Below are 14,934 nucleotides of genomic sequence, written 5' to 3'. Positions count from 1 at the left end.
CGCCCCCCAGTCCATCTCTGCTGGGCGCTGTGGTACCGGTGGCTGGGTCTCCGTGGGTCTCCGTGGGTCTTCGGCGGGATGTGTGCTGCGCGGTCCACGTTACCAAGGGGCGGGGCCGAGCCTTACCAGCCTTACAGCGCCGGTGGCTCTGCGCCCCCTCCGCGCAGCCGCGGTGGAGTCTGCCCTGACATTCACACGTACACTTGTGAATCGTGACAGGCAGCGTTCAGGGGTTTGGTCTCTATGACTTCGCTGTTTTCCTCCCGCCGGACTCACCTCTCACATACCCAGAGGTCCTCTTGAGGAGGCGTCTGGGAGAGTGGAGTTGGACGGAGTATGAATACAACTTTTGTGAGGAGGTATCTTTGAGAAGAGTTAATGTTTTGAGTGTGTGTATTTGAGATAGGTCTGGAGAAGAAAGGTCACAGAGAAGGGGTGATCCTGAGAAGAGTGTGCCTGTTTTGGAGAGTGTGGGAACTAACTCTTCAGGCTGTTGGCATTCATTCATTTCTCTGAGAGCGCCTGAGCGGTTTTGTCTTAAGCGCAGGTCATAAATGGACGAGGAGGCTCAGGAGGTCAAGAGACCTCTTGACCCTTGCCCCTTGAAAGTGGCACCTGGGCTGCCCTCCAGTTTGAGTGGGAGTGACTGACTTAGCAAGGAGACTGGCATACAAGTCTCCTCAGACGAGAATACAACACTGACATGGAAGCCACACAAATGCCAGGTAGGTGTTCCTTGTGGCAAAGAGAGGTTAAGCCTTCAAAGAGGAGCAGGACTTGGGCACCTGACAGGGTATTATTGGGGAGCAGTAGTGTGCAGGACAGTTAGCGGGTACAGGGTGTTAGAGAGTAACAGAGGTAAGACTCTACTGTTGCACACTCAGTACCAAACTTAGGTTTTAAGTGTCCTATGAATGTTTATGGAAACAGTGAATGAAGGGGAGATGGTTGTCGGGGTGTAGATCTTGAATATCAGAGTTTAGTTTTTGAGACAACTAGTAGGTTCCCTCAGTAGGCCCAAATGTTGAACACTTTTCTTAATTATGGCAGGTCTCTGGTCTTGTGAAGAAAGGATTGTCCTTCGTTTGTCAGGAAGGATTAGGTTCCACCAGAGTAGCAGGCAGCGGCGTGGTGTTGTGCTGGATCTTGGGGGTTGTTCTCAGCACAGCGTGCTGGCACTTGATCTTGGGAGTTCTTCTCAGCCCCACAGGGAATGCCAGAAGTCCAGAGTGTGCTGGCTGTGCAACTTTCCAGAAGTGGACCAAGGAGGGCCCCCCCTTATTAATATCAAGTACCTTAGTCATAAAACGGGCTTCAATCTATTAAAAAACCTTTTCCAGTTTTGACTTAGCAAAATCTGACTAGTTCTAGAGCCCTTCTTGAAAACAGGCTATTAGAGAAAGATGAGCACTATTAGCATAATTTCCAGTGATATGAAGAGCTTGGAGGGGAAATCCAGACTTGTGCCACTGAATTGTTCCAATATATATGCATTTAGCCTCTGCCTCCTCCAGTTTACTCCTCCTGGAGTCAAAGGTGATCATCAACAAATATAAAGAGAAAAAAATAAAGGTAACAGACAACTGGGACCACCACTTTATAGACAGTGGTAAGGGAAAAGCTCACTACTGTGATGTTTGAATTCTCTAAAGGAAGAGAGGCAGTCTCCAGAATACACAAGTGACAGGCAGAAGGAAGAGTTAGTAAGAACAGTGAGCCAGCTTGCTTACAATGTAGACCACTGTGGCTCAAGATGATCAGGGGATGAATGGTATCAGAAGGTAGGGAGTGGCAGCCACATGCCTGACTGGTCATTGTGGGGACTCAATTTTGCCCTAAGAAGCCACTGAGTTCTGAGCCAAGAAGAGACAAAGTGTAACTTTGTGGTTTAGCAGGGACACTCTGCAGCCTGAATGAAGGTTAAACTGTAGGGGAGAAAGGGTAGGGGACAGGAAGATAAATGTGGATGTGACCACAATAACCCAGGTGAGGGATTTTAGGTCAGAATGGGGTGTGTGGGGGGTGATACTGGAGGAAGTATGCAGAGGCCATATTTAATTTGCTGATGGGTCAAATGTGGGGTTTAAAGCATGGGAACCTAGGAAGGACCTTTCTGAATCCCTAGTGTAAATGCAGACCTGGAGGCTTCAGAGTAAGCTAGGTTCTTAGGAACTTTCAGAATCTTTCTCCTTTCCTATTTTATTCCCTTTATAATGCATATTGTATGTATTAATGTTGCTTCTCTCCCATAACAGAGAAGTTCCTTGACAACAGGAATTGCCCTCTGGTACACGTGCAGCATGTAATTAGTGGACACCTGACTTGAAAGACGAATAATCCCATTACAACAAATGGACTGTATCATTGCAACATGGATGTCCTCATAGAAAGAGAACTTTTTTCCTCCCCAAAAGTACAAATTCGTTCATTAACCTCATGTAATATATTCCATCAGGCATACAATGATACAAAAACAATAACCACTTCAAATGCATTGGTTTAATTCCAGGTGACACGGAGTTCAGGATAGAACCAAGACTGAAGAGCACACATTGGCAGGATTCCTGGCTAGTTTCACTCTGACCTCAGAACTAACACAGAAATGACTGAGTGACAAAAAATAAAGAGAATATGAGCCACTGTATGATTGTTTTATTTTTTTTTTTTACAAAAGTTTATTCTTAAATGTACAACAGGATCTAAGACAACACTTCATTCCAGCTATAGATAGCAACAGATGCCATGACAGGGAATCCAGATGTTTAAACAGGAATGGAATTAAGGATCATCATTGCCTCGGGCACAAGAACAGCTTACTTTTTGCCAGATTTCTTAATTCCACCTGTGGCTGCAAAAGGAAAAAAAAAGTCTCAGCTAAGGAAAAATATACTCTTTATGGCAGAAGTGCTGGGGGTCTGATATGGATCCTAGAAAGGCTCAGCTCTTGTGCCGGATAATCTTTTTGATACAAGCACGCACAGGGCTTTACCAACAGTCTATGTGGGATAATACTTGAATGAGGATGAGGCAGGGGCACAAATAATGGCTGTGCACTGGCCTCGACCTACACTATTAAATATTTCACACACTGGCTCATTTAATCCCCATCCCCCATCAACCCATTTTCCAAATAATGAAATCTCAGGGAGGTGTTGTTCAAAGATATAGGCTGGTCTACAACAAATCCAAGATTCCACCTTGGGCAGTCTGATGTCCAATTCCACTTTCTCAACTGCCACATTACACATTACTAGATTATGATCCTGGGGTGTGGTTATTCAGTATCTTTATTTTATTCAATTTACATTTGACTATTTGGCACACATAAATAACTTAAAAAATAGTTACAAAATTAAATATGCCTAACGCAATAATGAAGATCCTAAATGTCTGACAAAATGAACCTTTAAAAAATGAGAGCTTAATGAGTGAAAAACAAGTAGTATAGGATTTCACTAAAGACTGACATTATCCCTATACACAATCACAGATTAAAGGAAAGTACAAAATACCTCACGATCCAAAAAGGAATCACAATACCTAGATCTCAGCACTGTGAATCAAACCAAATGCACTGGAATAGAAGCCTTGCGAAGCCCTGGACAACAACACTCCCACCATTCTAGCCTCCACCAGGGCACGGGGTGGCTGAGTGGTCCCATAGGGCACAAATAACTACAGAAGAAACTGTTAACTAGTTTGACGAATGTAAACAGCATCTATGAAGCACAGAAAAGTATTTGGGCTGTTGGGCTTGAAAAATCTTTTGATATGTAAGCGATTCTTTCTACATAATGAAAAGAGGCAGAATGGTTGGTGGGGGAATTAGATTAAAAAAGCATATAGCACAATAACACATTAAGAAGCTTGGGCTCTATGTTCAGGCGCACCCGTAAGTGAAGACTCAGGATGCAAAAGAATTTACTAGAATTAACAATATGAGCGATGAAGTCAAGAAATGTTTTAAGCAAAAACAGTGAAATACGAATTTGGGGCAAGAACTAGCGGACAATATTTGGAAATTCAACTCTACGACTTTGTGTCTAAGGTACATGAATTTCGGTATTTCCATTTCTGCCGCTTCCCCAGAGACAGACCAGACTGCCTGGAAGAAAAGGGATTTCATTTCCAAAGCTGGTCTGGCTCCCTCCCCTTCCCGCTGCTGCGAATCGAAGCCTGGCGGGGTCGGTCCGCCGTAGCGGACGCGAGGACCTCACCAATGAGGCAGGAAATGGACCAGGCTGATTGATGCTCAGAGCGTTAGCCCAGCTTGAGCTCACTCTACTCGGCCCTCACTTACCCAGGGGACCCTTCCCCGCGGCCTTCGCTTTTAGCTCCTCGAGTTTCTTCTGCTCCTCCTTCTGTTTCTGCTTGAATGCCTTATCTTCCTAGGGAGAGGCAGACAGGGTTCACGCCAGGCAAATTTCCCAGTCCCTCCGCACCCACCCACGCCTCCGCGCTCGCCCTCACCTCGTCCATCTCCTTGGCCTGTTTCTTGGGCTGCTTCAGGGGCTTCTTCTTGCCACCTGTGGGCGACACAAGCATGCTCAGTTCAGTCCCCACCGGGCCCTGTCCCTCTCTGCCCTGCCACCACCCCCGCACACTCACCTTCGCGGCCGGACATGGCGCCTGCCGCCCCTTCCCCAGACCCTGCCACCGGAAGCGGAGCTTCCCTTCCCACCCCCGGCGCCTATACTTCTACGCGAGCCCTCTGATTGGCTCCTAGTCAGGAAGCTTCCCTCCCGCTGCCGGAAGCAACTCTGGGGGCGGGCATTAAAGGGTCAGAGATCTACTGAGTGGCGGGCCCTCTGGGTTGCAGTTCCCGCGTTGGGTCGCCAGGTACGAGGTCGGGGTTGGCTTGCCGGAGGAGGGTCCGGAAGCCAGGAGGGGTGCTTAACCGGAAGGTGCTAGGCCTGGGACCGTGCAGGGGGAAAGCATTGGGGGTAGAACGAAGGGCGCGTGCTGAAGCCGTGAAGTTCCGCGCGTTCCTGGAACCGAGGAAAGGACGCGTGGGTGGAGAGAGATCGGAGGGAGGTGACAGAAATGTGGGCGGGGGCTAGATCTCTGGTCGTAAAGTTTTGGAAACCACCGGAAGGAGTTTGGATTTTATCATAGAGCCGGCTTATGACTTTTTGCAAATTCTGTTAATTCATTTAGTACTTTTTTGTTGAGTATGTACTATATGCAGATAGTATTATAGGCACTGAGGATGCAGCAGTGAACAAAACAATGCCTACCCTGGCAGAGCTGACATTCTAGTGGGTGAGACAGCCCTTAAGCAAAGTAAGTAAGTGAAACATATCGCAGGTCATGTACGTAAGTGCATGGAGAAAAATAAAGCAGACAAAGTGGGTAGCGTGCTGGGATGGGAGGGCATGGCAGGGACATTTGAGCAGGACTTGGAAAAGAGAAGGGAGCAAACTGAGCAAACTGCAGATAGCAAGCCGCTGATGTGAAGATCCTGCTGTGGGGATAGCCTCATGTGTTCCAGCAACACCAAGAAAGTCCATGCATGGTAATTACCTGAAGGATGTGCTAGCTAACTTTATTGTGGTACACGTTTAGCAATTTATATATCTGTCAAGTGTATTGAGTCATCGCGTGTGTATCTTAAACTTACACAGTGCTATATACCATTTATATGTCAATAAAGCTAGGGGGAGTAAGGTCCATATGATTGGAGGAGAATGAGAAGATTGAGACCCAGGAAGTGGATTCCCTGGAGACCATGGAAAGAATTTTGACTTTTACATTAAGATAGATGAGGAACCATTGGAAAGTTTGAGCAGAGAGAGACATGGTTTGGGTGTGTGTGTGTGTGTGTGTGTGTGTGTGTTTTAAAGATTTTATTTATTTATTTGACAGAGGTCACAGGTAGACAGAAGGAAGCAGGCTCCCCGCTGAGCAGAGAGTCTGATTCGGGCCTCGGTCCCAGGATGCTGAGATCATGACCTGAGCCGAAGGCAGAGGCTTTAACCCACTGAGCCACCCAGGTGCCTGGGTTGTGTTCTGAAAGGACTACTGACTGCTTTGTTCACCATAGACTGTAGGGGCTAGAGTAGAAGCAGGGAGACATGTTAGTCACTAGGACAAGGTGGTAGCAGTGGCAAGGATAAGAGGGGGGGGGATTTTGTTTTTAGAAAGGAAGTAGCATCTGCCAATGAATTGGATATGAGGTGGGAGAGAAGGATGTCGGGTGATTTGAGGGTTTTGGTCTGATTTGGACTTGAAGTTTCCATCAACCAAGATGGAGAAGGCTGTGGAAAAGGCAAGTTGGAAAGGGAAGTTAAGATCCCCAGTCTTCTAAGCAGAGATGTGGATTAAGCAGCTAGGTAAACGAGCCTGGAATCTACAGGAGAGGTCTGGGCTGGAAAAATCAGAGCATAGTTGATAGTTTTTTAAAGTAATGGTTTTGGCAGGGGGGAAGGGTGGGGGGCACTTGGCTGGCTCAGTCAGTGGAACGTGTGACTCTTAATCTTAAAGTCATGAGTTTGACTCCCACGTTGGATATAGAGATTACTTTTTTAAAAAAGCAATAGTTGGGGCACCTGGATGGCTCAGTGGGTTAAGCCTCTACCTTCGGGTCATGGTCTCAGTGTCCTGGGATCAAGCCCCGCATCAGGCTCTCTGCTCAGCAGGGAGCCTGCTTCACCCCCCACCCCCACCCCGCCAGCCTCTCTGTCTACCTGTGATCTCTCTGTCAAATAAATAAATAAAAATCTTTTTTAAAAAAAGTAATAGTTTTATCGAGATACAACTTACATACCATACAATTCACTTATTTAATGTGTACAGTTCAGTGGTTTTAGTGTATTCACAGTGTTGTTCAACCATCACTATAATTAATTTAATAACATTCTAGTAGATGGCTTTTAAAGACATGGGACTGGATGAGAGAGGAGTCCGAGGACCCTGCCCTGCAGCACTCTATGTGGAGAGGTTCAGGAGATGAGTGGGGCCGAGTGTAGAAGGTATTTCAAGGAGGAAAAAGGTGGCATGAGTCCCAGGCTACTGATAGGCCAAGTAAGAGGAGGATTGAGATCTGATCACTGGATTTAGTAATGTGGACGTGACCTGGACAAGAGCATTTCCAGTGGCATGGTCGTTTCGAGGGCTGCATCAGAGAGGGCTTTCAGAGAGGATGGGAGAAGAGGAACTGGAGAGAGCAAGTGCTCACAATCCATCAAGGAGTTTGGCTGTACAGAGGGGCAGAGAAGTGGGGCTATTGCTGGAGGGATGTTTGATCAATTAGTAGTGTCAGCTGGGGAGGGCGCACGGGACCTGGGGCACAGCTTGGTCTTCCTAGAGCATGAATTCTTCATCCTGAAGAGCAAGAGAGAAGGTGGAAACTGGACAGACACTGGCAGGTGGGAAGGTACGGTAGGAGATTAGAGAAATTGTCTTCCAATTTTTAAGTATTGTCTTAGTGAAAAATGAAGCAAGTCATCAGCTGCACGTGAGGAAGAGGTACAGGTGATGGAGGTTCTTAGGATGGGCAGTTGGTAGGAGACGGTCACCTGGGTAGAACTGGAGAATTGATTTGGATGGGCAAGGTTCTGAACTTGGCCCTCAAGACCCTTGTTAAAGTGGCCTCTGTTTACCTCTTCAGCCTCTCCTCTGCCCACTCTCCTTTCCTCTGCTGTCTTCCAGCTACACCGGCTGCCTTTTAGGTTTTAGATGACCCCATATACCTCTCCACTTTGCCCCCTCTGGCAGGGACACCTTACCTGTGCTGACTGAAGGCCTGTGAGATGTTTGAGTCGGGAGAGGCTGGGTGGGTGAGAGGAGGGACTGGAACAGAGGAACAACTTGAGTCCTTTCCTCACACAGCAACGTCTCTGCTGTGACCAAGCTTATGTTGTAGCGAGGGGCTTGGCAACATGCGAAGAAGGCAAATATGTGTCTGATGGAGACAGATAAACCTGGTGGCCCAGGAGGAAATGGTCAAGGAAGGCTTTGCCATGAGGTGGATGTCTGAGCCAAGACCTAGAAGTCAGGGTGAGCCGCCTGGAGCTGAGGAGGAAGCAGCAGGGTTGGGCTTCGCGTGTTTGGGTGCCTGTAGCGGAGGTCAGGGGCAGAGAGGGGGAAGGGGATGACGGTCAAGAGGAGCGGGGCTTATTGCCCACTGGCGGGACTGGTGTTCATAGTAAGTGAGATGGGAGCTGTCGGGGGTGCAGGGGGGCTTGAACCAAGGCTATGCAATGATGAATTAACAGAGCCTCAGGTTGTGAGCAATGGCTCTGAGCAGCAGGGAGGAAGCCAGGACAGACAGAAGGACGTAGCTGTCATCGCTGCCAGGGTTGGGTGACCCTCCTGGCTTCCAGGAGTGGGCAGCTGGTAGGGGAGGAGCTGAGAAAGGAGGCTGAGAAGGTTGGAGGAAGCTGAGAGGGGTAGTGACTTCAAAAAGACAGGGTGTTGAAAGCTGCAGAGATTTGGAGAAGAAATCTGGGAAGCGCTTGCTGAATCCGGCAAGGTAGAAATTTTGTGGGGTTGGAGGGGCAGGGAGCAGCCTTGAGGTGGCATGAGATCAGGTTAGAATGGGGGCAAAGGAAGTAGTGACAGCTGAGGTGGACACCTTTCTGGTGAGTTGCAGAAAAGGACGGGGCTGTGCTTGGTGGTGCTGCAAGTCTGTGTGCTTTGCTTTGCTCTGGAGTCCACCCACAGAATTGTGGGGTCACAGCTCAGTGCAGTGGGTGCTGGCCTTGAGGCCTCCCAGGCTAGCTCAACCCCTGGGTCATGGATGTTGTGTGCTTTCTCAGGCCTTAGGGATGGGGTCCGGTAGTTAGGGGGCGGCACCAGCTTGGAAGCAGTGTCACAGCAATGTCCCCTTCTGTGGCTCTCAGCTCAGACCCGCTTTGGGCAGGAGGCATGTCCCTAGTCAGGCAAATTGTTTTCTAGAAGGCCTGAGCTTCTCCAAGCGCAGCACAAGAGGGAGGAGGCTGGGATGCTGTGGGCTGATCTCCGTTACATCCACAAGCCACTTTCTTCATCCCTAGAGCTTCTCCAGTCTTCTGTCCACAGCTCCTACTGCTTTTCTCTCTGGCCTGGTTGTTTGGCCACTAGGTGTCACTCTTACAGCCAGAGTCAGTACTTGAGGGCTGGGGGCGGGGGGGGGGCGCTGGCCAGAGGAGGGAGTGCTGGCCCAGGTGTGCTGGGAGCATGGGTCACCTGACCTGGCCTCTCTGGGGGTCCTCAGCGTCCTGGCTGCTCCTGGGCTTAGGCAAGGACTGACTGGGTAATGGGAGTCTCCCTGTGCTCTTTAGGTAACAAGAAGTGGGTGTCATTGGGGCCCATGCATCAAAGCAAGGTTGAAAAGAGAAAGATTAAAGAAACCTAACCTGTAGAGCATGACTGAGGTTGGAGAGGCGGGAGAAAGCTTACAGAAGGTGAGGATTGTGACATGGAGCTGGGAGCCTGGACAGCCTAGGCTCAGAGCACATAGGAGAAGGGCTCATGTGAACCTAAGAAAAGCTCTCCTCTGTAAAAAGATCTGGGCGTTTTGTTTTGTTTCCTTTTTCTCCTGGAATTACCTTTTCAGAGGACTGCCGAGGAGGGAGTTTTCTGCCTTGGGATATGAACAACCTGTGTCCTCGAACATAGAGCAAAACTCTGCTTCCCCAGTGCTGTGGCCCTTGGTGTCTGGACTGTTGTTTTTTTTTTTTTTTTTTTTAAAGATTTTATTTATTTACTTGACAGACAGAGATCACAAGTTTGCAGAGAGGCGGGGAGAGAGAGAGGGGGAAGCAGGCTCCCCGCAGAGCAGAAAGCCCAATGCGGGGCTCGATCCCAGGACTCTAGGATCATGACCTGAGCCGAAGGCAGAAGCTTTAACCCACTGAGCCACCCAGGTGCCCCTGGACTGTTGGTTTTGATGGCCTTTTACGGAGATCTTTCCCTGAAACCCCCCTCAGTTCCAGTTTCCCGGGAGTCTTTATGAACCTCCGTGGGGTTTTGTCAGCATGGGCACAGCTCAGGTTTGAGAATTTGCTTTGACATTAGCAGACAACCGGGCACCAGGCTTCTCATCAGAGTCGCAACAGAGACCTGGGGGATGTGGGGAAGGTGGGTGGAATGGGAGCGTCTGAGGGAGGTGGAAGGCATGATCTCCTAAATATCGTCTTCCCTGCCCTGTTCTCCCCTGAGTTGTCTGGGAGCACCCATGGCTGTAGTGGCTGCAGTCCCCCGGCACAACGGAGTAACGCTCAGTTTGGACTCCTCTACTGATATTTGTTCAGAACTGCCTCTGGGCCCTACAGTCTGACTCAGGCCCAGCCTTTCTCAGCTGGGAGCTGATCTGTCTGTCGTCCCCCCACCACAGATCTCCTGAGGAAAAGGCGCAGCACCGCATTTACCACTCGGCACGTCATGGGTGTGCGCTGCGTGCTTGTGCGGAGAGGCCTCCTTGGAAGGGACCTCTTCATGACCAGGACTCTCTGCAGCCCAGGCCCTCGCCAGCCCAGAGAGAAAGGACCTGAGGAGGTGGCCCTGGGGCTGTACCACCGCCTCACCGCCCTGGGAAGAGCCCTGGGGCACGACATTCGGCAGCGAGCGTCCTCCACGGCCACAACCTGGTGGGACAGATATGAAGAGTTTGTCGGACTCAATGAGGTTCGCGAGGCCCAGGGAAACGTGACTGAGGTGAGGATGGAAGTTGGGGTGCTGGGCCCTGCCTTCTGACTCGGGAAATGTGGCCTGAGGTTTCTGCCAGATCATCACCAGCCACACGGTCCTGGGAAGCCATGCCCGCATTTGCCTTTTCTCAAACGAATACTATTCACAGAGGGATTTGACTCGTGTCTCACGTGACACCTGGGTTTGATAGCTCCACCTGGGGTGGAGCTCTCTGTGTAACCATGTTCTCCTACCCTGAAAACGGGTTTCTGCGTACCGGTCAGTCTCCAGCCATTGATATCCATTGTGTTAGGCCAGTGGACACTTCCCACGCGGGCTCTTCGGGGTTGTTGAGGACGTTACGGTGTCCTCAAAGCCCTGTGTGGAATTAGAACAGCCCCGGTGAAGGTATAGGCCCAGGGCCAGGGCAGCATCATACGCTGAGCTGGAAAGAACTGCCTGTGGCAGCCGTTGGTGGTAGTGGAAACGCCTTCTGTCACCTCTGTTCCTGCTCCTGCCTAGTGCATACCAGGCTAGTGAAGAGGCAAGAATCTGGGGTTGGTGGGAGGTTTTGAGGCACCCTACTGTCTCTCCCCCTGGAGGTCGTGACCTTGCTGAGCTGGTGTTTCTGGGTCTGTAACATGGAACATGGAGGTCACGGCCCTGCCTCGTTGTGAGATCCAGCTAAGATAACGTACGTGGAGCAGCTCAGGAACCTGGGTTCCACTTCTTTATGGTTTGCATCAGACTAGAGTTGGCTGGATTTTGTGTGTAGTGTTCCTTATTTCCCAGTTTCTCAGGAGCACATTATTTCTACTTGAATGGATAAATCTGCAGATTCTGATGGGTGTGGCCCCGGGGCTGCACTTTGAGGACTGCTGGGTGAGCCAGGATTTTGTGTCTGAGGGACTCCTTTCCACCCTTTCGCACCGACACCCCACTCACCTCAGCCACAGCTTGTTGGGCACGGAGCTGAGCCTGTGTGGGTATGGAGGGAAGCGCAAATGGCCTCCCTCGTTCCCTCTGCAGGCAGAGAAAGTGTTCATGGTGGCGCGAGGGCTTGTCCGAGAGGCTCGGGAAGACTTGGAAGTTCACCAGGCCAAGCTGAAGGAGGTGAGGGACCGCTTGGACCGCGTCTCCAGAGAGGATAACCAGTACCTAGAACTGGCTACGCTGGAGCACAGGATGCTGCAGGTACAGGCAGCTCGGGAGGCAGCCCCTCCTCTCCGGGCAGGGGCCCTGGCCTGGCAGGTCATGGAGGGGCAGGGTGGGAACACTCACTAGCCTGTGGTCAGAGGTCTGGTGAGGAGGTAAACCTCCTCACTGAGCCCCAGGCTTCTGGACCCTATCCACCAACTTCGTCCTGGAGTTAGCAGTCCAGGGCAGTATAATCTGGGTCCCACGGAGGGAGCACCATGGAGGAGGGACTGGCCCAGAGAGGACATTCTGTAGACCCAGCACTGCTGGGTTAGAAGGTAGTACGGCTCATCTTGACCACCCGCCATTGCTTTGCTCCCTGTCCTGACCAGGTTTACTCTGCCTTCGGTCACCCAGCGGGTTTACGGAGCAGGGGTCTATGCTGGGCTGAGGTTGGGCCCCAGGAGCGTCTGCTCGTGGCTGCTGCTGCAGGGCCCCCTTGCTGCTGTGTAACACAGCTTTTGCTTCTGCAGGAGGAGAAGAGGCTTCGTGCAACCTATCTGCGTGCCGAAGACTCAGAGAGAGAGAAGTTCTCCCTCTTCTCTGCGGCTGTGCGGGAAAGTCACGAGAAGGAGCGCACTCGAGCTGAGAGAACCAAGAACTGGTCCCTCATTGGGTCAGTCCTGGGGGCCCTGATTGGCGTGGCTGGCTCCACCTATGTGAATCGGGTACGGCTACAGGAGCTGAAGGCCTTGCTCTTAGAGGCGCAGAAGGGCCCTCTGAGCCTCCAGGAGGCCATCCGAGAACAGGCATCCAGCTACTCCCTCCAGCAGAGGGACCTCCACGACCTCATGGTAGACCTAAGGGGCCTGGTACGAGCTGGGCCCGGGCAGAGCCCTGGGGCCCAGGCAGGTACTTCCCCCACCCGAGACAGAGACACAGATGTCCTTTCAGCCGCCTTGAAAGAGCAGCTCAGCCATTCCAGGCAGGTCCGTTCCTGTCTAGAGGGTTTACGAGAGCGGCTTGATGGCTTGGAAAAGACGTTCAGCCAGACGGCTGAGGTGGTTCAGCTTGCAGAGGCTGCGGTGCATCCGGGCCTGGTGGAGCCAGCAGATGGGGCTCTGCCAGGCTCCTTGCTGGAGCAGGGAAACATGATCCTGGCACTGTCGGGCATGGAGCAGAGGTTAGAAGCCCAGGTCAACAGGAACACCATCTACAGCACGCTGATCATCTCTGTGACATTTGTGGCCACGCTGCCTGTGCTCTACATGCTGTTTAGGGCCAGCTAGCCCCTGGACCCTCCTCCAGAGGCCCCGAGGGGATAGGTGTGGCTGTGGATTTAGAGAATCTCAACAATGAAGTGAGCCTTTGGGGTGCACGCAGCCTCACCCTGAGGCTGAGCACCATCTCTGTGGCTGACCAGCGGGCATACTTTGCTTTCTAGAAAATGCTTCCTTATGTTAATTATCAAAACTCTATGCTAATATCCAATTAAAATGTCTTTGGGTTTGTGTTACTTAAAGCAATTTACATCAGACAGAGTTTTTCTTGTTCAAGACAGATTTGGGATTTGAGGGTTGGTCCTGGAATTACGGTAATCCCCCCCACCCCTCCCTGTTAGTTCCTCTCTCACCTCCTCTTGGTCTCATCCTCACTTCAGGACCCTATTGGATGTACTTACCCTTGAGGCCTGGGTATTTGTTTTGGATTGCCTGGCCTGGCCTCTGCTTGCCTGACCTTCCTGTGTCAGATAGCCTGGGGGGTTCCAGTGAGTGGAATCTGGTACACTCACTGCTGACTGTGGTTTCTGCCGTTTCTGGATTACTTTCTCTGCAGGGGTGGGGAGAACCTTCTGGTTCTAACACTGGAGGGACGATCAGAAGGAAGGGGGTAGGGATCAGGGAAATGGTTGATAAATATTGATGGGGACATAATTAGAGATTGGTAGCCAGTCTGGGTCCCTGTGCAGAGAGAGCTTTGGGCAGCCCAGTGTTCTGCTAGAGCTAGATGTCCTCCCATACCAGCCTACGGACTGCCTGTACACAGGCAGAGCTTACCCCATCAGCAGTCTGAACTAAATGGCTTCCCAGAGTTAGGAGGTGCAGTGGGGGGCATGGGGCTGGGTTGGGTGGTGGGTGGACTGCCTGGAAACCCCTGGCCAGTCCCTTTTCAGAGAAAAGCAAACTTTGACCTCCTGGGCTAAACAGCCATGGATGGCCTTGTTGTGTCCATGGATGGCCTTGTGTGTCCTTGAGTAAACAGGAACAGCCAGGAAGTACTCTGTCCTCCCTGTAGGCCCGGAAGAGCCACTCCTTTCTGAGCCTGAGCGGGTGAAGGTATGTAGATCTGTGGGGAGGGGCTCCTGTGGGCTGGGACTTTTTTGCCTGGGCCTGCAAGGAGCCCACTCTCAGCAGGGGCCTGTGAAGCCAGTAGGGTTTCCTGTGCAGTGCCCTTCCCAGGCTTGGGCTGTGAGCCTCTGAGCACCTGGTGCCTTGGTCATTTGGTCACTCCCTTCTTGACCTTATTTTCTTTGTGTAATGGTTCCTCAGGATGGCATGGGATGAAATGACCTCTGTGGGATGTTCACCCACCCGATGGGGGTAGGAGGTGTCATATCTGTGTACAGATAAGGGGTGCTGTGGGGTGAAGTAGGTCCTAAAGGGTGTGCAGTTGAGTGAATGGATTTCAAGAGGGGAGAATTCCAGGTATGTGGGAGGCTCCCCCCACTCCTCACAGGCTGCGCAGGCAGAAAGCCAAGGGGACTGAGGTGGTGATGGGTGTGTGTGTGGGGTGGAGGGCCTGGGGTCTCTGATGCCAGAGGCCATTGATAAGGGAACTGGGAAGGGTGTGCTATGCTGCTGCAAGGACCCAGGTGCTCAAAGTAGGGGTGGAGGAAAGGAGTGACATGAGAAGTTGGTGAGAGAGAAATTGGAAGGCAGAGTTGGGTAGATGGAAGTTAAGCAGACTCTTGATGGGAAGGGTGGTGGCAGGTGGCAGGAGAGCCCCTGTGGTGTTGGCTCTTTGGACAGTAGCCAGTGTGGGTAACCTAGACCTGGTTGAGGTTCTCCCTAGCCTGTGGAGACTATGGGGGTGATATGTGTGTGTGTGTGTGTGACATGTGTGTGTGTGACAGATTTTGCCTCCCAGGAGGCTATCCCAGTGTGGCTTGAGCCAAAGGATGGGCCA

At 51.3% G+C, this 14,934-nt stretch overlaps 1 protein-coding gene and 2 long non-coding RNA genes across 9 annotated transcripts; 2 read left to right on the top strand and 1 right to left on the bottom strand.

Annotated features, from left to right (window-relative positions):
• Nucleotides 1-3: 3 nt before the first annotated feature.
• LOC131823893 (uncharacterized) lies at nt 4-2,786 on the top strand. The gene is made up of 2 exons (XR_009350699.1): nt 4-359; nt 2,256-2,786. It is a non-coding gene; the product is annotated as an uncharacterized LOC131823893 (long non-coding RNA).
• LOC131823892 (uncharacterized) lies at nt 2,638-4,734 on the bottom strand. The gene is made up of 4 exons (XR_009350698.1): nt 4,609-4,734; nt 4,471-4,526; nt 4,301-4,388; nt 2,638-2,848 (listed from the first exon to the last, which is right to left on the bottom strand). It is a non-coding gene; the product is annotated as an uncharacterized LOC131823892 (long non-coding RNA).
• Nucleotides 4,735-4,761: 27 nt separating this feature from the next.
• Nucleotides 4,762-13,264, top strand: CCDC51 (coiled-coil domain containing 51). Of its 7 annotated transcripts, XM_059160813.1 has the most exons (5): nt 4,763-4,839; nt 9,264-9,386; nt 10,319-10,638; nt 11,641-11,805; nt 12,282-13,264. In XM_059160813.1, exons 3-5 carry the CDS (start codon nt 10,366-10,368, stop codon nt 13,035-13,037), a joined length of 1,194 nt encoding a protein of 397 aa, XP_059016796.1. In that variant the 5' UTR covers nt 4,763-4,839; nt 9,264-9,386; nt 10,319-10,365; the 3' UTR covers nt 13,038-13,264. The 7 variants fall into 7 exon arrangements, with proteins under 7 accessions (XP_059016794.1, XP_059016796.1, XP_059016798.1 ...); XM_059160811.1 differs by lacking the exon at nt 9,264-9,386 and having other exon boundaries at nt 4,762-4,839; XM_059160815.1 differs by lacking the exon at nt 9,264-9,386 and having other exon boundaries at nt 4,770-4,839; nt 10,440-10,638.
• Nucleotides 13,265-14,934: the final 1,670 nt, after the last annotated feature.

The sequence above is a fragment of the Mustela lutreola genome, chromosome 2 (genome assembly GCF_030435805.1).
Source record: "Mustela lutreola isolate mMusLut2 chromosome 2, mMusLut2.pri, whole genome shotgun sequence".
NCBI classification, from domain to species: Eukaryota; Metazoa; Chordata; class Mammalia; order Carnivora; family Mustelidae; genus Mustela; species Mustela lutreola.
The sequence above is the reverse complement of the archived record's forward strand: the minus strand, read 5'-3'. Positions and strand labels throughout refer to the sequence as shown.

Coding starts and splice junctions, on each gene's coding strand:
- CCDC51 (XM_059160809.1), top strand. CDS start 7,099: ATGGTCGTTTCGAGGGCTGCATCAGAGAGGGCTTTCAGAGAGGATGGG. Junction 7,376..10,318: donor AGACACTGGCAGGTGGGAAG/GTACGGTAGGAG, acceptor CCCCCACCACAG/ATCTCCTGAGGAAAAGGCGC. Junction 10,639..11,640: donor CCCAGGGAAACGTGACTGAG/GTGAGGATGGAA, acceptor TTCCCTCTGCAG/GCAGAGAAAGTGTTCATGGT.